The 23,611-nt window shown below is 42.4% G+C and overlaps 1 protein-coding gene across 4 annotated transcripts in view; it reads right to left on the bottom strand.

Annotated features, from left to right (window-relative positions):
• The window catches only part of TACC1 (transforming acidic coiled-coil containing protein 1), a 162,376-nt gene that overhangs the window by 15,877 nt on the left and 122,888 nt on the right, over nt 1-23,611 (bottom strand). For 3 of the 4 annotated variants that reach the window (XM_089661296.1, XM_089661293.1, XM_089661295.1), the window contains 3 exons: nt 15,895-16,054; nt 15,771-15,817; nt 960-1,052 (listed from right to left, as the gene is read on the bottom strand). In XM_089661296.1, coding sequence (XP_089517422.1) covers nt 960-1,052; nt 15,771-15,817; nt 15,895-16,054 — 300 coding nt within the window. The remainder of the gene's footprint in view (nt 1-959; nt 1,053-15,770; nt 15,818-15,894; nt 16,055-23,611) is intronic. The other variant, XM_089661297.1, reaches the window with a different exon arrangement.

Below are 23,611 nucleotides of genomic sequence, written 5' to 3'. Positions count from 1 at the left end.
CTTATTTTCATTCACAGCTTTAAAGTGCTGTTGAAAACTCAAACCCATCCTTGCTGAGGGCAGTAAATGTTTATTGAGGACGGGCACATACTTTGTCAGCAACATTCGGTCTGTTCTAGGTGAGAGGTCTAAGTATGCTGTTTTTCGGGACCTGAGATGTCAACTGACAATTTGTTCCTCACCCAACAAATGTGTTTCTCAGTAACATCCTCTATCGATTCCAAAGAGCTGGAGACCACAAATATGTGTTGTGGTATCCCATCTGAGGTCCTGAGCCAAGAGTCAGCTCTTGACAACAGTTGTCAAGTAGAGAACATCTTTTGCTCATTCTGCCTCTAACATAGAAATGAGAACACATCCAAGAAAGGATGTGGGCAGTTTAAATTCAACAGAAAACAATCTCAGCAGATTATGTGTTTAAAAATGTCCTGAGCAGATAAAGTGCTGGCTGAAAAAGCCCATGTGCTACCACCCATACAATCGAAGCAGAATGTGACTTTGGAAACTGAAGAAGAGGGACTTTACCTTTAAAACATGTTAACAGCTTTATTTTAAAGGGGTCAGGATGTTGGTGGGTCTCTGGGAAATTTTCTAACCTTCAGTGTCTTCCTTTCCTGGCTGTATTATTTACAGTCAAATAAAAAAGGAGAGATCCAACAGGGTGAGAGCACTCTTACATTTGCTGTCATCTTTAATGGAAATCCCCATGAGAAATAACAAAGTGGGCAGTTCAGTTTCCAGATATCAGTTTTTGGTGGAAAAACAGCACCAATTTTACAACCACCTCCACCTTCCCAAACATAAAATATTATTACAAATGGATTTCCATAAAGAGAGCAAGACTTTTGACGGGATAGTAATGCTGCACATCTAACAATGAAAGCAAATATGTTTTTGTATGGATGGAAACTACGCATGGACAACTAGGACAACTGAAACAGTCCCCAATGTGGTTTTACCTCCTCTCTAATAAGAGTGAGTACAGCTGCCCGATCCCTCAGATAGATGGCATCCACAGGGTTCTGACTTTCTAAGCTGACCGAGCTGCTTCTCTGCAGAGACATAAGAGTCCCATTTCACTCCCTACAGTCACATAACTGAAAATGAGAACTTTCGGATGGACCAGTTCTTGGGTGCTAGAGGTAAAAAGGCTTCAAAGTGGATCCTTGCGCATGTTTCTAATAAAAAGCTGAGAGTGACAGGGAAGATATAATTGTGCTGACCATCTATGGGAAACTAGTGTCTGTGCACCTGGGGCCCCACATATACCCAATCTCTGAGTGGCTCAAGAAAATCCGATCAGTGGCCCCAGGACAACAAGATGGTTCTCATTTTAGTCACTAATCACAGTTTGTAATAATTGTACAGATATTTCAGATATGAGCTGTAAGAGGTTTGATGGACCCAGGCAGTAAGATCTCCCTGCTAAAATGCATTTCTGCTAATTTTCCAACGTGATTATGACAGAAACATACTATTGTTGTTGGATTGCCCAAATGTTTAAATGTTTTACAGAGCCTAAAATTCAGTAAGGGAGGGAAAGACTTGTACTATACTTCACAATAACAGGAGAAAGGGGGAGAGGGTCTGCACAAAGATCCCTAGTGATAAAAAAATCTAATGGATTTAAATGATTGTATACCTCAGACATGAAATATGAAGAAAGCATATCCCTCTATAGTGTTTACTTGTCTCAATTAAAAGCACTAAGTGTCATTTCTGTCTGCTTCTTTGTTCCTCAGCTATCAGCATCAGTCACTTCTGACAAGTTTTCCTGACACCAAGAGAAAAAAAAAGCGACAGAGGAGGGACCTCCAGCACATAGCCTGCGATTGATGGCCTCAGCTCTGTTCCTGTGTGAAGGGAGGGGGTGTGTCCCTTCCCTCCAATCAGCTATCAGAGCTCTCCTCACTGAGCTCTCCGCCCTCTGTTTTCTGAAAGCTGAGACAAGCTTCACAAATTCTGGACTTTGAAAGGATGTAGATAAGAGAGGTCTGCAGATAAATGGTTTAATCTGAGGCCAGTCACTTCACTGGGTATATGTAAAGATTTACAACCACTTTAAAGCAGCACTAAACCTCCTGTCCTTTACAGCAAAAGAAGCTGCCTCTGTTTGACCTGCAGTTGCCATGGTGCTGCACATGTGATCACAGTTATGACGCCAGTGATTTGATGGTTTGACCAATTTGGTTGAGAGCAAACGCAAATATGACAGTTATCATTCACAGCATGCCTTGAATGTAACTGTTTTGGGAAGCCATGGAATTGATGGGTTTAGTTCTGCTTTAACTTATTTCAATAACTGAAAAATCACATACAGGTGGAGTTATCCTAATATCCAGCTGCACTGTCCAGGACGATATATATTTTGCAAATCACAGTATTATAAATAACATGTACAAATACACATTTATTTGGAAATTCCAACAACTAGTATAACTGTTGATATAACGTACATCATGAAGATGTACAAAGCTCAGAGAGACCTGGACATGCAGACTCAAAGCTGTAATTGACTTTAAGAGGGTCTATACCAGCCACTCTCAACCAGGGTTCCATGGATCCCTAAGATTTCTCCAGAGGTTGCAAGGGGTTCCTTGAGCTGTGGCTAACTGGTCTCCCATTTGATGGTGTCTGAATAGTTCCAGGGCCAACGCTACTAGGGGAAAGTCAGTGGCATGACACCACTGATCATTTTAGCTATTTGTAAGGGTGGCATTGTGATCAGCACGGTAAGGGGGCATTCTTTCCATTGACCACCAATAAATTTGTTTTCAACGGGTTCCCTGAGATCTAAAATTATTCCATGGGTTCCTCTAGGGTAAAAAGTTTGAGAAAGGCTGGTCTATATTTATGCAGTCACTTTGGATTTTTTTCCACTTAAACTCACTTGAGTCATTTTGCGCGGATAGTTTATATGATAAAGTATTTCAGTGGACCAGTCAGGAAAAACAAATCAATTTACTGTGATTTAAGGTTTTAGGACAATAAACAGTTGAAACTCATTGCTATTTTTAGGCAATATAGCTCAACAGTCTAAAAGACTTCAGATTTTCTGGGGGTGGTAAATGTATGTGCACTAGAGCTATAAGACAATATTGGTCACACACACACACATACAGTTCCTGAGCTAAGCGCTCTCCCATCCCCTAGTGACCTTGAAGGGATCATCCTCATTAAACGTGTCCCAGCTATTGCTGAGTCGTCTAATCAGCTCTAATCTGCTATGGCAAGCAATATACACTATATATACCATTTGACTGAGAACCTCTCCAGCACTTCTCAAGGCCTGGCAAAAAAAACCTGAAGGCAAATTGGAAACCCTGAGATCTTATGTCAGCTGGATTTAGTTCAATGGGCTGATGGGAAGGGTCTCCTACTATATGCATTTGCTGGCCATAGATGAGGTGATATTTGGCCAGAACTAATGTAATCCAGGAGAACTGATTACTTTGTATACATTCTTGTAGACATATTCCTTTATACCTACAGGGGTCTCCATCTACAAGTGGATCTGTGTTTTTCAAGAACTCTTGACCCATGCCACCACCTGTTTAGGATGACAGCAGTATATATGGATATGTTTGCATGCAAGCTCAGACCCACCTCCAGCAGTTTTGCCAATTAATGTTGTCAGAGACACAAATGTTCAGTTCAGGTAAATGTTCCTGTACTTGTGAATGAAGAGAGACAGGAGAGGAGATGATCGCCGATGGTGATTATTGCAGGGGCAGCAATAGCCACATCTGCCCTATAGCAGGGGCCTCTCACAGACGCAGGATCATCACCTGATTTGTCTAAAAACGGTCAGACAGGGTAGTCTTCTAGAAAGTCAACCGATTTTAATCAGGTTAGAACTGAGTAACGGGAGGAGTAATAACAGTCACTGTGCAGTACAACTCAGCAGAGCCTTGTAATGAACAGATATGCCTGCCATAAATACATTTATAAACTATACACACCAAGTTCTTTTTTATACCAATGGCCACTGATAAAGTAATATCCATTAAACCGATCTGTCTGAACACTAACAAAATCTAGTTCCCTGGTTTCCATTCAAAGAAACTATTTTTTCTTTTTTCGGGGGGGTTAACTGTTGGTAAACCCCCACAATGAACTTTTCTTATTTGTTCCCTTTTGATATATTAAAATAGACTTATCTGTTGGGTAAGTGAAGAAAAAAATCAGAGCTGTCCTCGGTCCTCTGCAGACTTTGTGTTATTTCGAGAACCCTCTAAAGCTGGCCATTGAAGTTTGCTCGGTTCAGCAGGGACTGCCTGAGTTTGATCCATCTATGGCCATTCCTGTTCAAGAGAAGTCAACCTAATGATCAACTCCTCTTGAATAGGACTGTTGAAAATTTGTGTTCGATGATCAGCGCATGCAGCCAATCGGCTGCAGCGCTAATCAGTGTCCCACTGTCAAAATACAATACTGCAGCAGGGAGGATTCCTTCATCCACCTCAAATGTGTCCATGTATGGCCAGCTTTAGTTTTTATCTGGGACTATAGAATGATTAGCTTGTATGTTGCAGAGATCTGAGAGTGGTAAATAATTATTCTTATCGATGTGTATAAATACATTAAAGAACAGCAGCACAGTGGCTAAATGGTTAGCACGTCTGCCTGGCAGTACTAGGGTCGTTGGTTCGAATCCCAACCACGGCACCACCTGCCTGGAGTTTGCATGTTCTCCCTGTGCCTGCGTGGGTGTCCTCCGGGTGCTCCGGTTTCTGCCCACACTCCAAAGACATGCTGGTAGGTGAATTGGATCCTGTCTAAATTGGCCCTAGTATGTATGAATGTGAGTTAGGGACCTTAGATTGTACGCTCCTTGAGAGCTAGGGACTGATGTGAATGTACATTATATATATGTAAAGCACTGTGTAAATTGATGGGGCTATATAAGCACCTGAAATAAATAATATATCATTATATGTAAACCCAACATTTCATATTCCTGATATGTGCCTGCTGTACCATGTACTTGTATGAAAAAGTATCCTGTTCTTTTTGTATTCCTTACTGTGTGTGAAATACCTGGTGTTCCTGCCAGTTCCTCTGCTTTCCTATTAAAACTGACCACACTTAGCAAGAGATTACAGTGTGGTCAGTTTTCTGGCTGTGCCAAGAACTGCTCTACTCCAGTGACTAGACCTCTGCTCACATGCTCCCCTGCACAGCCATTCACTGGGAAGATCAGTGTGCTGATGTTTCTCCTCCCCAGCTCCTTATGCAGTTGAGAACAGAGGGTATGTGATCACTTCTAAAAAAAAAAAAAAAAAAAAAAAGGGGAAAAACATATTTATAGTGTTTTTTATATGTATACACAAATATGGGTTATATGTATACACAAAAAATGTGCCAGCTGCAGCAAAAGTCCAGCAGATTCTTGTGGCTAGAATTAGAGGTAGATGCAGTCAGTTGTAGCTGTCTGTACAAGGTAATACCAGGCTGACAGCAGCTGTCTGACATATTTCAATGTAACTGCACATGAAGCGATTACCTGCAGTTAGTGACATATGATCGCCTTTGAAGGCAGCTTTTTCCAAGGGTAATTATCTAGCCACAGGTAATTGCTCCATGTGCAAAAACATCCAGCCAGCAGTCGGAATTTACCAAAATTAGAGCAATTGTGCAAATCAGTTTCTATCTTCAGCTTGTTTAGTTAGGTTTTTAAAATAAAACACAGAAACTGATTGGCTGCTATGCACAGCTGCCCAAGATTCTGTCTGCTCCAGATTTGATAAACACCCCTCACTGTCAGCCTGTCATTGGTTTGTACAGAATCAGCTGCTGAAATTATCTCTATACACCTGAGAGTCCATCTGTATGAACTCACGGGATTTTTGCCACAGGTGGCACATTTTTGCCATGTGAATGAGCCCTACAACCGTGTTCCTTTATAAAGTTATGGTCCAATCACACCTCAGCACAAGTATTGTGCATTTTTATGTGTGCTGCAATCCTTTGCTAAAAATTCATGGCAGTGCTTGTATTCTTTCCTTTTTAAATTGTTTGCGCTGAAGACTGCGCTGGACTGACTGGATCAGTCACTGGTCGTAGGTAGGTGGTTGCATGGGTGAGTAGGGAGAAGTCCTCCAGCCAGTTGTAGGAGAGTCTCACTGCTGCCCCTGGCATGACAGCAGTCTCTCTGTCATTTTTTCCTCTGAAACCTGAAAAATATATAACCGACGTGGGAATTTTTCTCCTTTAATAGCATGCAGCAACAGCCCTGAAGAAGGGAGAGTCTTTTCTCCAGAAACACGTTGGCTTGATGTACTTGTTATTATTCTCAATAAATGCCTCCTGATCTACCATCAAAAGTGCATTCTTTTGGACATCGGGAGCTCCTTCTTTTCTACCATTTATTTTTTAAATGTCATATTGTTGTTATGGGTGGCAGCATTATAGTGTGTTAGAACATGCTGTAAAAAAAAAAAATGCAACGTGTCTGTTTTTAGGAGCACACCAACGCAGTGGCATTGCTCTTGTGTAAAGACTGCATTGCAGCCCAACGCAACTGGTGAGTATGGATCCACAATAACCATGGGGGGGGGGGGGTTGCTATATTTAGCCACTGTATATATTATCGCTGCTTTCTGGTTGTGTTTTGCAGATTCTCTGATCTGATTTCACTAAAGATCTATCTACCAGACAGGCTTTTCTTGAATATGACAGATTCTCTGCAGTCTCTGTGTATAAAAATCTAAAACTGGCCACAGACATTGCAATTTTCAGTCAATGTCACTTTCCAGTCACCAGGAATCGCAAACACCATCACAAGTAATCACCAGAAATCTACACCCGCCAGTCTGACCGACCATCGGAGTTAAGCAGGCCATAGATGATACGATTTTCTTTCCTTCCATCACAGGTGGAAGGAAGGAAAATCGCTTGATTCCCCCATCAACACAGTCCGTGTTCCTGGATGACTGTGTTGATGGGAGAAAGCCTCCCGTGAAGCTATTGTGCTCTGCCGATGGGGAGGCTTCCCTGCCAGCAGAACTCAATGATCACTGCTAGTGCTTATAGCCAACAACAGAAAATCACATACAAAAAATCCATGATTTCTAAAGAAAAAAAACTGTAAGATTTTGAAAAACTTTTTGTTTTGGATTGAATTTCCCTGGTTTTACCTGAATGTTAAGTTGGACTTTAAGTAAAATACTTTATTTGGATTTTTAACATCCATGGAATATGAGTAGAAGTAGGAATTCTAGCGGAGATATCTTGCTACTAAAGTCACGGATATAAAAATATTAGGAGTGTCAAGTTGACCTTTAAGTCAAATGGGTGTTTAAAGAAAGCTAGTTGGCCAGAATTAGAGAGGACTCTGTTACACTCCAAAGGCCTATTAGGTGATCCTCTGAGTGTGCTCAGCTATTCAGTGATAGTCAAATGAATCAGAATATGAAGAACGGACATCCTAAACACACTCCAAACTGATATTTTAGTGATGGGTGAATGACGGTGGCTGGAACCACCCAATGGCTTTTAATACATCTTGAGGCTTTCAGTGGTGAAATGTCTTCTCTGGAATTCTTGGCCCTGACCCCTCACTACTCCTGCTGCATTCTCTGTACATGCTGTCCCTGCGTGGGTTTCCTCCCACACTCCAAAGACATGCTGGTAGGTTAACTGGATCCTGTCTACATTGGCCCTAGTATGTGTATGTATGAATGGGGGTTAGAAACCTTAGACCAGGGGTCTGCAACCTTTAAGACATAAAGAGCCACTTGGACCCGTTTCCGAGAGGGAAAAAAAGACTGGGAGCCGCAAAACCATTGCAACATTTAAAACAAATCCGACACTGCATATATTGCAAAAAACGCTCTGGTCATGAAGGGGGTTTAAGGGACCAGTAAGGAAAGGGTTAATCAGGGCCACAGTGTATCGTCATAATCACAATCATAGCCTTAGGTCAGTGGTGGGAAACCTTTTTTTTCGACTGAGCCAAATCTCGCCAAAACCACGATTGAAATTTATTTTGAGAGAAACATTTTTAAAACTGAAAATACATCCCCCATATAGTAATTCATCCCCCATAGTAATTCATCCCCCATATAGTAATTCATCCCCCATAGTAATTCATCCCCCCTATAGTAATTCATCCCCCATATAGTAATTCATCCCCCATATAGTAATTCATCCCCCGTAGTAATTCATCCCCCATAGTAATTCATCCCCCCTATAGTAATTCATCCCCCCTATAGTAATTCATCCCCCATATAGTAATTCATCCCCCATATAGTAATTCATCCCCCCTATAGTAATTCATCCCCCATATAGTAATTCATCCCCCCTAAAGTAATTCATTCCCCATATTGTGTGAATTCACTTACCTTTGCTCCGCGCGTTCCTCTCGCTGGGTTCCCGCGCCGTTCTGGTCTTCAGGGCGGACTGTGAGAGGAGAAGAGTTCGTCACGCTGCCCCGCCTACATCCGGGCTGCCCCGCCTACATCCTGACAAACAATGTTTGCCAGCGGGCGCCCGGCACACAGAAGAGCTGCATTAAAAGAGCCGCGGCTTGCCGACCCTATTGCCTGTCACCTGGTGGGCAGTGTGCTCCGGAGCCGCAGGAAAGGTGAAAAAGAGCCGCATGCGGCTCCGGAGCCGCGGGTTGCCGACACCCGCCTTAGACTGTAAGCTCCTGGAGGGTTAGGGACTGATGTGAATGTACCATATGTATGTAAAGCGCTGCGTAATTTGATAGCACTATACAAGTACGTGTAATAAATAAAAGATAAATAAATGTTCATAATGTCCATGGCAGGTGGGTAGACCTGGGAAATTAAATACAGAAATCTGACCCACCCAAAACTAAAATTTCAGCATTAAGCTTTGACAATTCAATACAGGAAATGTACTGACACATAAAGATTAAGGACTACTTAAAATTAATTTTAAAAATGTGAAAAATGTGGTCTCAAAAGAAGGCAATATGTGTATGTGAATCCTATTAATAAATTCTCATCTGCTGCCACCTGCTGACTGATCTCCATAATATACCGCGCAGGGAGCGTTTGGATTAAGAGATTTGTGGATCATTTCATTCTGTAGTTGATCTCTCGCTATAAAACACAGCAAGTAACAACCTTTTCCCCCATGACAGATCCTTTGTAGATCCCCTATTTGTGCCATGTCTGTATAGCAAAATCTTAAATGACAACTTAAAGTGTTTCTAAAGGTTATATAAAATTTTTTTTACAAAAATAATAAACATATACTTACCTGCTCTGTACAATGGTTTTGCACAGAGCAGCCCCGATCCTCCTCTCCTCGGGTCCCCCGCCAACGCTCCTGGCTCCGCCTCCTAATCCAGTGCCCCCACAGAAAGTACATTCCTATGGGGGCACCCGTGCAGGCTCACTCCTGAACCCTGCTGTCTGCATCCATAGACAGACAGCGGGGCATGGCCCCACCCACCACTCCCGAGTCACAGAGTTTGACTGACAGCAGCAAGAGCCAATGGCTCTGCCCTGTGAGGAGGGACAAAGCAGAGAGTCGCTGCTCCTATGAACAGCGCTGGATCGCAATAGGGTTCAGTATTGGGGGGAGTTTGGAATGCTGTGTACAGAAGTTTTTTTACCTTCATGCATAGAATGCAAACAGGCAGGTAACAAAATTTCAGCCTTTAGAACCACTTTAACTATTAGTAAATCTCTCCCTCCCACTCTTAGGTGTTGATTTACTAAAGAAAAATAGACTAGGCACTCTCCAAGAGTTGCTTCAGAGCTTAGTAAGAGGGCTAAAGCTTCATTTTACAAAGAATACCCAATCACATGCAAGGAAAATAAAAAAAAAAGCATTTTTGCTAGCACATGATTGAATGATGGAAGTCAGCAGAGCTCCCCTTCATTTACTAAGCTCTGGAGCAAACTGCACTTGCAAAGTGCTCAGTCTATTTCCTTCAGTAAATCAACCCCTTAGTGTAATCCAGAGGAAAACATGTTCAGGCCTGCTTTGGAGCCCTACTCAACACCCCTCAGCCTTTTCTCTTAAAAATGATGGTTCCCGTACTGCCTCCTTCATTAAATTGGAGGAAATGGAATAGAAAGAATAGATGAGGCCACAACACACATGAGGCCACTTGGAATGTTTAGGTGTGGTCACCAGGACTTGTGAATGATTGCAACAAAAAATGAAAGACCTGTAATTTGCCTTGCAGCTCAGTGCAGATGTCTGGGACAAGCAATCACGCAAGAAGGACATACAATTTCCTGGGCGCTCTGTACATTTATTGTGTTTGATACAAAAAAAGAAAAAAAGTAGCTGGGGGGACAGTAGGTAGCTAATGTGGACATTCAATTGGAACTCTAAGAGGTCCCAGTTCTAGGAAAGAGCGGATATTATTCCATGGTTACTTTATACCCCAGCCTGCATTAACATCCCATTCTTAAATTGAGGCCACATGTGGATCCTGTGGGGTCCTACAGATCTTTCTCTGTACTTTGATCAGAGGAGAGCCGGGCACATATATGACTGACAGGACTAGTGATCAGGTTCTCCTCCGGAGTTCCTTTCGGAGTCTCAGAGTCACTGGAGCACTAAGCACATTTTAAAGAACACTTCTGGGCTTTATATATGTGTCATTTTATTTCAGCAGTAAGGCCATACTGTTCTTTAAAAAAATAATAATCATTTTATTAATGTTAGGCTAATTACTAGAAGCCCCTGACCTGGTAGAAGGAACCTGCCAGTACAGAAATGTGGTACCTGCCACTGATGACCTAAGCAACGTGGGGCTGTGAAACCATTATCCTGATCATATATTCATCGCACATGTCTCAGCACTTCACTGGCTGCATTATTGCGGGTGACTCTCTATGTATCAAACAGAGGATCCCAATGACATCCCCAGAGTCTGCATCTTCAAGAACAAGCTTTCATATGTAAATCCTCATTGGCTCTCCTTAAAGCGACTTGGTCCCTAAAGTGAAAATGTACATAAAAGTGCTCCCTGTAAAGAAGATATTAGATACATACCTGGCTGTCCATGCTGCTAAATGCCACTTTATTGCCCTGTGCACATTCCCCATTGTATGGCATTTATGGCTCATTGCAAATATTCAAGTGGTTATAAACCTCAGACATGAAATCTGAATAAAGCACATATCTATATAGTGTTTACTTGCCTCTCTCCAAAGCACTGTCATTTCTCTCTGCTAACTAGTTCCTCTGCTATCTGAATGAGTCACGTCTGACAGCTAAGAGCTAAAAAAAGGTGACAGGGGGAGGGAGCTGCACACAGCCTGGGATTGACAGCCTCAGCTCTGTTCCTGTGTGCTGTGTGAAGGTGGGGGGAGCGTCCCTTCCCTCCAATCAGCTCTCAGAGCTCTTGTGAAGTGTAACTGCAGCTCCCCGCCCCCTACTTTGAGAGTCTGACAAAAATCCTTTTCATCTCTAAGTTTTACAAGAATGTAGAAGACAAATTGCGGCAGATTAAAAGGTACAACCTATGTAGGAGGATTTGTTTAATCTCTGTGCATCACCTGATTAAAACCACTTTAAAATGGAGCTCCAGTCTCTGGAGAATAAATAGAAGTCAGAATCTACAAAAACTGTAGTTGCTGACTTAAAAAAAACAGCCACTCACCTGTCATAGGATCCAGCGGTGTCCTCACTGCAGCCGGGTTCACCAGTTGTACTGCGTTCCAGGTGCCAACATCTTAAGTGTGGGCACCCGGCTGTGACAGCTTGCAGCTTCACAACTGGGTGCCCGCTGCGTATGCGCGAGCGGCACTGCACATTGTGAATGGTCCTGTGGAAACATTCACGGGAGGGGGGGGGGAGAACATCCGCTTCTGATCACAGCAGAAGTAGGTGTGGTTACCTGTCAAAAATCGGGTACCCGCTCCTCAAAGGTGCCAACATTGTCCTCTGAAGTCTCTTCAGCAACCAACATTTCCAACAGTGTTGATTTCCTGGTCCCCCCTGCTCTTAGTGGTCCCTCTCACACACACATGGAGACCAGGAGACTGACACTCTAGCAAGTGTTTTGGGTTTGTAAAGAGACTTGACGGGAGGATTTCTCCAGTGGAGCGGTGTTTGGCGGTAGAGGCAGCAGAAGAGGTATCCACCATCTTCCTTACAAGAAGAGCTTTCATTTATACTTTCAGTAGCTATGTACAGCTGTAGTCAGCTCTGTAACGTGTCCACTGATCGATGGATATGAATTGAGAGCAATGGAATGGATTTACTAAAACTGGAGAGTGCAAAATCTGGTGCAGCTGTGCAGAGAAACCAATCAGCTTCCAGGTTTAAGCCCTGGTTCACACTGAATGCAACTTTAAAATATAACATTACATAACTTTATAACATATAAAGCCATTTATAACCCAAATGCCTCAAATTACATCACCAATCTTGTCTCCGAATATCACCCAAACCGTCCTCTCCGCTCCTCCCACGACCTCCTGCTCTCTAGCTCCCTTGTCTCCTCCTCCTATGCTCATCTCCAGGACTTCTCCAGAGCCTCCCCATCCTCTGGAACTCTCAAACTCAATCTATCCGACTATCTCCTACTCTGCCCACTTTTAGGCGAACTCTGAAAACCTATCTCTTCAGGGAAGCCTATCCTGCTTTCAGCTAATAATAGAATCTTCTAGTCCATCCCCCCACAGTTATTATTACTTTTTGTACCACTAGCCCCTCCCTCCTAGATTGTAAGCTCCAAGGAGCAGGGCCCTCCTATACTTCTTGTATTGAACTGTATTGTTGCTGTATTGTCTCCCTTTAATTTGTAAAGCACTGAACAAACTGTTGGCGCCATATAAATCCTGTATAATAATAATAACTTTGAAATCGTGCTACTTCACTTGAAGTATCGCGATTTCAAAGCTGCAGATCAGTATGATTTGTACCGCTAAGATCACTGCAGCTTGCAACTTCATTTAACAGAAGTCAATGAAAGTTGCAATGAAATTAGAAAAAATAGTGTGCTATTTTTTAAATTGTGCTACTTCAAATCGCACGGATTAGGACAGTGCCATAAAAATACATTAGATGTAACTTCAGGTGCAATTTGTAAATTGCATGTCGCACCGCTATGAACCAGGACTTTTTGTCAAAGCTTAATTGAACAAGCTGAAGTTAGAAGCTGATTGGCCACCATGCACAGCTGCACCCGATTTTGCACTCTCTCGTTTTAGTAAATCAACCCCAATGGCTCACTCTCTTACTCCAAAAATGCACAGCTAACCTGGTGGCAGTAAAATGTATTTTAATGAAGTAGGCAGCCATCTGTGATTACTGAGCTTTGTGTTGTGACTAACTCTCAGAGATCGTATTAGTCTTCACAAATAACACACACACATTATATATATCATTTTTTTTCTCAGACAATGGGTGCAGGAACTCTCCCTTTCCAAGTCACCCCTTGTCTCTGCCCCCTACACACCTCTGCACTGTTCCTTGGTTCCACCACCTTTTAGAGAATACAGAACCAAGTATCATTTTGCAGCGCTAAGTCATTTGTATGGAATTTGTTAATGATAACAAGAACAGCAGTAAAACAGATCCTCTGAAGCCAGCAACAATAGACCCCCTCCAGCAACAATAGATCCCCACCCATCAACACCGGAACTCCCCCAGCCAGCATCAATAGACCCGCCGGCAATCAGCAATAATAGATCCCTCCCATCAACAATTAACTCCCCAGTGACAATAGATCCCCCAGCACACCCTAGCACCCCTTGCCATTACATACATTCAGTGCTGGAGGTGCCAGATCTGCGTTCCTCCACGTTCCCGCTGAAAAAAAAGCCATATATATATATATATATATATATATATATATATATATATATATATATATATATATAACCCCAACAATGTCTGATCATGATTATGAGACAAACATTCCACCAGAGGGCAGTGTCACCCTCGGGAAATGTCCCTTATAACTTATAGGTATATCCCAAGACCAATCTAAACTGTTTGTTTATTACAGATAGAAGAGGGAAGGGTTAAAGCTTCTGTCCATACGGGACCATCCACATGCAGAGATGTCACAATGGGAGATGCGGCTGTTTTTGCCCAGCTGCTGCATCCCGGGCCCCCGGGCAAAAGGGGATCATGGGGCCCCTGTGTCCTTGCCCAAACTCAAAAAAGCCTATGAAAAAGGTACCAGGGGCATCTCATGGGGCCCCCTACTGACCCCGGGCCCTCAGGCAGTGCCCGAGTTTCCAAATGGTCAGTCCGCCCCTGGTTGCACCCTATGCTTGACATATATGTGTAGTATATTAGTCCTCTATTGTTTTGAAACATACTTTTAAAGGGGTTTAACCACTTTTGGGATTAAATACGTTTCCATTCATGGGCCAATATGAAATATAGAGATTACATGGTTTGGATCAGAACAAGCAGCTCAGAAGTGATGTGTCTTTTCCACCAACGTGGTGCCCCCAATAGACCAGTATTGGCGAATATTTCTCCTAGGCCAATAAGCAGAGGGATAATCACACTTGTTCTGGTGTACCTGTTTGGGGTACACCAAACAGGTGCACTGCGTGCAAATGAACTGACAAGGAGCAAATGGACAGGAGGAGAGAGCAGAGTAAGCAGAAAGATGACCTCACCTTTCTGCTGCTGCTCCTTCACTGTCCAACCAGCATGTTGGAGGTGGAGGGAGAGGATACGACAACACTGAAGTTGTTCTAAAGGTAAAAAACCTTCTGCATGCAGCTTCCCCACCCCCACCAGCCCCCTCTTATAATTACCTGAGCTCGATTTCAATCCAGTCATGTGTATGACAGCAGACGCGGTCTTGGTTTTCTCCCTCCTCATTAGCTCAGAGACAGCCACAGGAGCCATTGGCTCCGCCTTCTGTCAATCACAGCTAGTGAGGAAAGAGTGGGGGCGGAGCTAAGCCGCACTCTGTGAGTCAATGGACACACACAAGTGCCTCCATAGCAAGCAGTTTGCTATGGGGGCACTCGAAGGGGGGGGGGGTTGCCAGGAGGGCCAGCGGTGGACCTCAGAAGAGGAGGACCAGGGCTGCTCTGTGCAAAACCATTACACAGAACAGGTAATTATAACATGTTTGTTGTTTAAAAAAAAAAATCTTTGATCCTTTACAATCACTTTAACTGTAACAAAGGATTTGGTGTCATCCTCCTATGCTGTGTGATGGGGCTGTGTAAATTTGGTATGCTCAACACTCACTTTCTTTTGGATGAATGTTTTTCACTTTGATATCCAGAGAAGTACATACTGTATAAGGTATTAGGTATCTTGTGCCATAAATCATAGCCTGTAGCATGTTTTGCATAGATATTGTAGAAGCTGAGAAGAGAACAAAATACATGTCTTGTCTCCAAAGATCACCCAAACTGTCCTCCCCGCTCCTCCCCCGACCTCCTGCTCTCTAGCTCCCTTGTCTCCTCCTCCAATGCTCATCTCCAAGACTTCTCCAGAGCCTGCCCCATCCGCTGGAACTCTCTACCCCAATCTATCCATCTATTGCCTACTCTGCCCACTTTTAGGTGATCTCTGAAAATCTCTTCAGGGAAGCCTATCCTGCCTTCAGCTAATAACAGAATCTTCTATTTCTCCTACCAGTCCATCCCCCGCAGTTATTACCTTTTGTACCACCAGCCCCTCCCTCTTAGATTGTAAGCTCCAAGGATCAGGGCCCTCCTTTCCCTCTTGTATTGAACTGTATGGTTTCTGTATTGTCTCCCTTTATATTGTAAAGCGCTGAGCAAACTGTTGGCGCGATATAAATCCCGTATAATAATAATAATGTACAGTACAAAGTTACTCACATGGGAGGTAGGGTTATTGTCCCCTGCAGATGATGACTTTCCGGGGCCTAAAAAGCAAGCAATGAGTTAATTATGGGAAGAAAGCATTCCTACAACACACACAGGATGGTAATGGTACCTGTACCTGATGTGGACTCATTGGGACACTCAAAAAACTCCTGTTCTTCCTCATTGTGACCTTTGACCCCAGTGTCTGTCTGCTTGGTCGCTGGAGCTGATGCTAGTTTCTCCTCATCCGTAGCATGACCCTCTCGCTTCTCAATGCTAGGAGAATCGTCTTCTTGCTGAAAATACATTTTCAATATAAGCTGCTGACAAAATTCATTACAACATAAAAAGTAACGCAATAGGTAAACTTTACAAACAGTATTTGCAATAAAACAAATCTTGAATTTCTGATTACATGGCCAAACAGCATATTAGGTCTGAAAAGCTTGAGGCTCCATGCACACTAGCAGTTTTTTAAGTTCCAAGAAGCTGTTATCAGCATTTTTCTTTCTGTTCCTAGAACTAAATAGTGTTATCCTATGTGTCCATGCACAATGTTTTAGGCTGGTAGCATTTTTCAAGCTTCAACATTTAGCAGCAGAAAAAAATTATGTTGTAGAGTTTTTTAAAAGCATTTTTCTGGCAAAAAAAAATGCTAAAACACTCCTAAATCACTCCTAACAGCTTTTATTTAACTTTTAATTTTTTTTCCTACATGTTCCTACATGTACTGTAAAAACAAAAACTCTCCTACTAAAAAAAAATATTACCAGCATTTCTTATCCAACGCTTTTTCTAGCATTTTTTGAGCTTAAAAAAAAAATGCTACTGTGCATAGAGCCTTAACAAAGAAGCCTTTTTTTGTTGTTTTTTTACAGCATTCAGTTCCGGATGGGACAAATTACATGCTGTACTTGCTCCACTTTCCTAGGTTCCCTGTAACACACGTAACAAGTCAAGTAAAACGCAAGTTTTTTAGCGTTTTTGCATTAGCATTTTGCTGCGTTTTTCCACGTTTGCATTTTTTAGCGTTTTTTTATACAAAAAATATTTGCTCAAAAAAAGTCCAAAAATGTCGGTTTGCCGTATTTTACTGCGTTTTTCAGCATTAGATTCGTTTTTAGTCCTTATGCACACTGGATGTTTTTACAGCGGCTGTTTTTGGATTTTGGTGTTTTTTTCTACAGCCAGTAAACTCCCCAGCATGTTTTCCTATGTGTCCATGCACACATAGGCTTTAATCAGCGTTTTATGGCAGGGGCGTTTTTTGCTGGAAAAAAACCCAGAACTAGTGGGTTTCTAGAGGAGTTTTTTAGCTGTTAGGCTCTATGCACACAGGATGTTTTAATAACGATGGTAACTTTAGCTGTGTAAAGTCATGTTAAAAAAACATGAGTTTTTCAGCCTTTTGTATTAGCATTTAGCCGTGTTTTTTCACGTTTGTGTGTTTTAGAGGTTTTTGTGGCCAAAAAAAAAATGTTTTTATAATAAAAAAACATCCAAAAATGCTGGTTTGCCTCGATTTACTGCGTTTTGCCACATTTTTCAGCATTTGAGCATTTTTACAGCTAAAAAACTCCTCTAGAATCCCACTAATCTTGTTTTTTTTTTTTCTAAGCAAAAAACGTCCCTGCCAAAAACATTGATCACAGTCTATGTGTACATGGACACATAGGATAACATGCTGGGGGGTTTACTGGCTGTAGAGAAAAACATCAAAAGCCAAAAACAGTAGCTGTAAAAACGTCCAGAGTGCATGAGGACTAAAAACACTCTAACGCTGAAAAATGCAGTAAAAAATGGCCAATAGATGTTTTTTGAGCAAATATTTTATGTATAAAAAAAACTAAAAAAATGCAAAAATGCAGCAAAACACTAATGCAAAAATGCTAAAAAAAACTTGAGTTTTACGTGACTTCACACAGCTAACGTTACCAGCGTTATTAAAACGCTCCGTGTGCATGGAACCTAACTGCGGTGTAGAAAAGGTCAGACACTCTCCCTCAGCCCATGGCTGCTCAACACCACAGCTAGCAAGGAGAGGCCCTATTTGCCAGTGAGCATCTGTCTCTGGCTCCCATCACTTGCCCAAGGCCAGCACCAGCACAAGGAATGCAGAGAGAGGTGGGGCTGACACAATGCACATCCCTGTGCATTCATCTTGCTGGTGATTGCCTTGGACAAGAACTGGGATCTGGATACAAAATTTTATTTAATGCAATTTAATTCATGTATATATTTTCATATTTATTTATTTTTTATTTATGCATGTTTATATATTTTATATTATCACCACTGATAGTGGAGCGCAACACCTTGGTTTTTGATCTGGAGACAAATGCTCTCTAGCAAAGGAGCATTTGTCTAGCTTAGCTTTGATCCCGGGTGTCTGTACACCAAGGTGGGGGGCCCTGCCTGATATCACAACCAGCATCACAGGGCACCTAGGAAGATGGGGCAAACTACTACATGTACGGTGTTTCATCCATAACTGATCCTAGTGTCCCTAGAACCTACAAAGAATATTGTGGGTGGGTATTCTTAAGCCGGTCATAGATGGCTCAAATCTTGGCCAGTTCAGCAGGGACTGGCCAAGATTTGACGCATCTATGGGCAAGCTGGTTGTACTGAAGTTGATCCATCACTGACTTCAGTACAACCAGCATGTCGGATTTGTAGCAGGCAATTACTGCCAGTAGCTATAGCCACTAGCAGTAATCATTGTGTTTTGCTGGCAGGGAAGGCTCCCCACCGGCAAAAACACAAGGGAGGGATTCCCCCATCAACACAGTCAGGAATCAAGAAATTTTCTTTCCCGCAACCTGTAAGTGCAGATAAGAAAGTCACATTATCTAAGGCAGGGCTTGAAATTTCCATTGGCAAGTGGAAATTATGGTGGGGACGAGTTGGTTCCCCTAGGGCCGTCTTGCTGAGCAGGCTCGGAGCTCAGGCTGGATCTGTCATTGGCACTGGGAGCCGTCAGACTGCTCAATAGCTGAGCGCAGTGAAAGCAAAGGAAGGAGTGTGTGCTGTGCTCTCTGCCTCCCCCTAGAGTGCAGTACCCGGCTCTGTGAGTGAACAACAAAGTACTGCAACTTTTTATTGTGCGTGTGTGTGTGTACGTGTACATGTGTATGTGTTTGTGTGTGTCTGTGTATGCATGTACAATTGTACATGTGTCTGTCTGTATGTACACATGTATCTGTACATGTGTCTGTGTGTACATGTGTCTGTGCGTGTGTATTTCTGTGTATGTACATGTATCTGTGTGCATGTGTGTCTGTACATGCCTGTGTGTGTGTATACATGTATCTCTGTGCATGTGTACATGTTTCTGTGTGTGCAGTGTAGCCCCCTTCATTTGAATAGGTTGGCTTTAGCGCCAGTGCTGCCCATTGAATGCAGCAAGGGGTTTCATATTTGCTGTGGCCATGGCATATGTAAAGTCCTGAGTGGTTGCTTGTCTGTATTTAGGTGGGTAATCGGGGCACTAAAACTGCAGCTCAACCTCCTGCTGTTACCACCTGCACATCTGAATAAACGCTTACATTCACACAGACACGTCAAGTTACTGAATTAAATTTGAAAATTCAAGTCACTTGGCTAAATGAGAGTTCCTTATCCTTGTGTTAAAGCTTTGTGAATTGAGCCAACAGGATCATAAGTGTGCTGGAAGATCATCACAAACAGGAGAGTGGCAGAAAGCCAAGAGAGTAAGACAGATAGGAATGCTTAGAGCTGAGCTCCAAGCAAACAGCTAAATACACCGATAGAAGACATTTTTGGGAGTTGTTCCTTGCCAAAAAGATTCATATTTGTCCATCCAGTTCTGCGATTTACAACCTAATTCCAGACAGCAGAACCAGGCTAGTGAGCCCGATTTTCTCTACTGCGGTCAAAGCCCAAGTCTAGTTTTTGTTTTTTGTTTTTTCCTCTAAGCCCAGGGTATCACAGAAGCACCCCCTGGAGGATACAACATCAAATCGGCCTGGACTTACACTGCAATGCTGCATAGACCAGCGCTAATGTCATGGTGTAAGGACTGGTCTATGCAGCAGAAAGGACTGCCAATCCTGGGAAGACTGAAGAGGAATCCCAACTTGTCACATGTTAGTATAAAAGACAGCTGGAATTGGGGTATGCATTCTGCAAATTGTTTAAAAATTGGTTGGTTGGGCACGTCACGGCATCAGGGCTGTGGATAAGGGGGTACCACTGGTCCTCCTGTATGAGGCCCAGACCAGCAGGGGGGCCCAGGCAGCTGGGTGAATCAGATGTGGTCAGGGAGGGTGACCAGCATAGCGGGGAGGGAGGGTAACAATAACTGGAACTGATCCTCTGTATGGCTCTCTATGCTGCACCTCCTGATGCAGCATACATTTCCCCAGTCGCCCAAGTCCCCCTTTCCCGTGTGCACCCACCCCCCTTAATGCTGCCGGCCTCTCTACTTCCCTGCTGCAAACACACTATAGCATCCTTAGGATGAAGTGTGGGGGAAGGGTCCGTATATGTGTCACATTTACCAGCCCCTTCCTTTCCTGAATTTACATAATGAGTGATTTGTACCGATCACTCACTGTGTTCAATCATAACTGAAGCTTCGTAAACTGTGTTTATTTGGGGGCCCTGTCACATTGGCTGTACAGGCCCCATGGTTTCTGACAGCAGCCCTGCACGGCACCCCTGTGTAATGTAGTCCTAACTCTATAAGTTTAGAAAGTCTTCCAAGTTGGAGAACATATATAATAATGGATAGACTGAAGGCAGGTATGCCTGGAGGGAGCCCACCACTCCTTAAAAGGTATAGGGGGGCATTGGACACCCAGCAATAGCACAATAGCAGTGAAGGTATCCAGTGTCCTGTATATTAGTTGCATTGAAAAATGAATTTAGTGATTTTTTTAATGAATATATAACTGCATACATTGGTGTTTTTCTATCTGAATAGCATTCAGCTATGTTTCTCGGGTTACATGTGCTCTTTCAAGCTGTGTGCCTATCCCATGCCGCCCACATCAGTCAATATACAAGTCAGCAAAAATACAGGGTGTGGAAGAAATAACAGAAAGACCACTTGAAAAAGCAGTTCAACTCTGAAATAAATAGTTCACAACTGAAAATAATAACTGCAAACCTAAATTATGTTAGGCTGGTATTGGTTTGATTGCCAGTTAAAGCAGCCTCTCACAACGTTTGTACTTCAGGGAATTATATCTACAACTCAAGGTACATTAGTGTGATTAGTAACTTTGTCTAGGTTCATACAGTGGATATAAAAAGTATGCACACCGATGTTAAAATGTCGGGTTTCTGTGATGTAAAAAAAAAGAGACAGATATATCATTTCAGAACTTTTTCCACCTTTAATGTGACCTATAAACTGTACATCTCAACTGAAAAACAAACTGAAATTGTTTAGGGGGGGAGAAGTAAGCATAAAAAACTAAAATAATGTGGTTGCATAAGTGTGCACATCCTCATATAACTGGGGATGTAGCTGTGTTCGGAATTAAGCAATCACAATCAAAATCATGTTAAATAGGAGTCAGTACACACTTGCCATCATTTAAAGTGCCTCTGATTGACCCCAAATAAAGTTCAACTGTTCTAGTAGGTCTTTCCTGACATTTTCTTAGTCGCATCCTACAGCAAAAGCCATGGTCCTCAGAGAGCTTCCAAAGCATCAGAGGGATCTCATTGTTAAAAGGTATCAGTCAGAAGAAGGGTACAAAAGAATTTCCAAGGCATTAGATATACCATGGAACACAGTGAAGACAGTCATCATCAAGTGGAGAAAATATGGAGCAACAGTGACATTACCAAGAACTGGACGTTCCTCCAAAATAGATGAAAAGACGAGAAGAAAACTGGTCTGGGGGGCTGCCAAGAGGCCTACAGCAACATTAAAGGAGCTGCAGGAATATCTGGCAAGTACTGGCTGTGTGGTACATGTGACAACAATCTCCCGTATTCTTCATATGTCTGGGCCATGGGGTAGAGTGGCAAGACGGAAGCCTTTTCTTACGAAGAAAAACATCCAAGCCCGGCTACATTTTGCAAAAACACATCTGAAGTCTCCCAAAAGCATGTGAGAAATTGTGTTATGATCTGATGAAACCAAGGTTGAACTTTTTGGCCATAATTCCAAAAGATATGTTTGGTGCAAAAACAACACTGCACATCACCAAACGAAGACCATACCCACAGTGAAGCATGGTGGTGGCAGCACCATGCTTTGGGGCTGTTTTTCTTCAGCTGGAACTGGGGCCTTAGTCAAGGTGGAAGGAATCATGAACATTACCAAATACCAGTCAATATTGGTACAAAACCTTCAGGCTTCTGCTAGAAAGCTGAACATGAAGAGGAACTTCATCTTTCAGCATGACAACCACCCAAAGCATACATCCAAATCAACAAAGGAATGGCTTTACCAGAAGAAGATTCAAGTTTTGGAATGGCCCAGCCAGAGCCCAGATCTGAATCTGATCAAAAATCTGTGGGGAGATCTGAAGAGGGCTGTGCACAGGAGATGCCCTCACAATCTGACAGATTTGGAGTGTTTTTGCAAGGAAGAGCGGGCAAATATTACCAAGTCAAGATGTGCCATGCTGATAGACTCATACCCAAAAAGACTGAGTGCCGGAATCAAATCAAAAGGGGCTTCAAAAAAGTATTAGTTTAAGGGTGTGCACACTTATGCAGCCATATTATTTTAGTTTTCTATTTTAACTTCCCTTCACCTAAATGATTTCAGTTTATTGTTCAACTGAGTTTTACAGTTTATAGGTCACATTAAAGGTGAAACATGACATTTTAACAGGGGTGTGTAGACTTTTTATATCTACTGTATACAGTTGTGCTCAAAAGTTTACATATCCTGGCAGAAATTGTGAAATTTTGGCATTGATATTGAAAATATGACTGATCATGCCAAAAAATGCTCTTTTATTGAAGGATGATGATCATATGAAGCCATTTATTATCAAATAGTTGTTTGGCTCCTTTTTAAATCATAATAATAACAGAAATCACCCAAATGGCCATGATCAAAAGTTTACATCCCCTGGAATGTCTGGCCTTGGTACAGACACACAAGGTGACACACATGGGTTAAAATGCCAATTAGAGGTTAATGTCCCTCATCTGTGGCTTTTTAAATTGCAACTAGTGTCAGTGTATAAAATGTCAATGAGTTTGTTAGCTCTTACGTGGAAGCAGTGACTAGGCTAGATACTGCGCCATGGGGATCAGAAAAGAACTGTCAAAGTCCTGCGTAACAAGGTAATGGAACTTTATAAAGATGGAAAAGGACATAAAAAGATAGAGGTTGCAGTTGACACATTTGGTGCATTTTTTAACACGTTTTTGATGCATTTTGGTTTTTTTTGGCTAATAGAAAAGCATGACATTTCTGTTCATGAAGTGCAACTTTGATGCAACTTTACACTCTCTAGCATTCAAGTAGCATCAAAGCTGTACTCCATGAACAGAACTGTCATACTTTCCTATTAGCCAACAAAAAAAAAACGCAAAAAGCATTTTTTTTGGTGTGGGTACACTGAAGTCTATCACACACAAAACTCAATCTGAAGTCTATCACACAAAAAACGCACTGGCTCAACATGTACAGATGGAACTAGATCCATAGGAAACCATGTTAAATGGTTATCTGCAACAACTCATAGGTGTGAACCAAAGGTTACTTGCAAATGCTCCGCATACATTTTTGATGAAGAAAAAAGGCTCTGGACAGCATCTGGATATGGACCAGCCCAAAATCGTGTCTAAACGCAAATGCACATAAACGCATTTATAAGCGGTTACAAGCATTTGTCGTTTGAAACGCCGGTAAA

The sequence above is a fragment of the Staurois parvus genome, unplaced genomic scaffold (assembly GCF_062004578.1).
Source record: "Staurois parvus isolate SC_StPar_1 unplaced genomic scaffold, SC_StPar_1.0 ptg001328l, whole genome shotgun sequence".
NCBI classification, from domain to species: domain Eukaryota; kingdom Metazoa; phylum Chordata; class Amphibia; order Anura; family Ranidae; genus Staurois; species Staurois parvus.
Note: the sequence above shows the minus strand (reverse complement) of the source record. Positions and strands in the feature narration are given on the sequence as shown.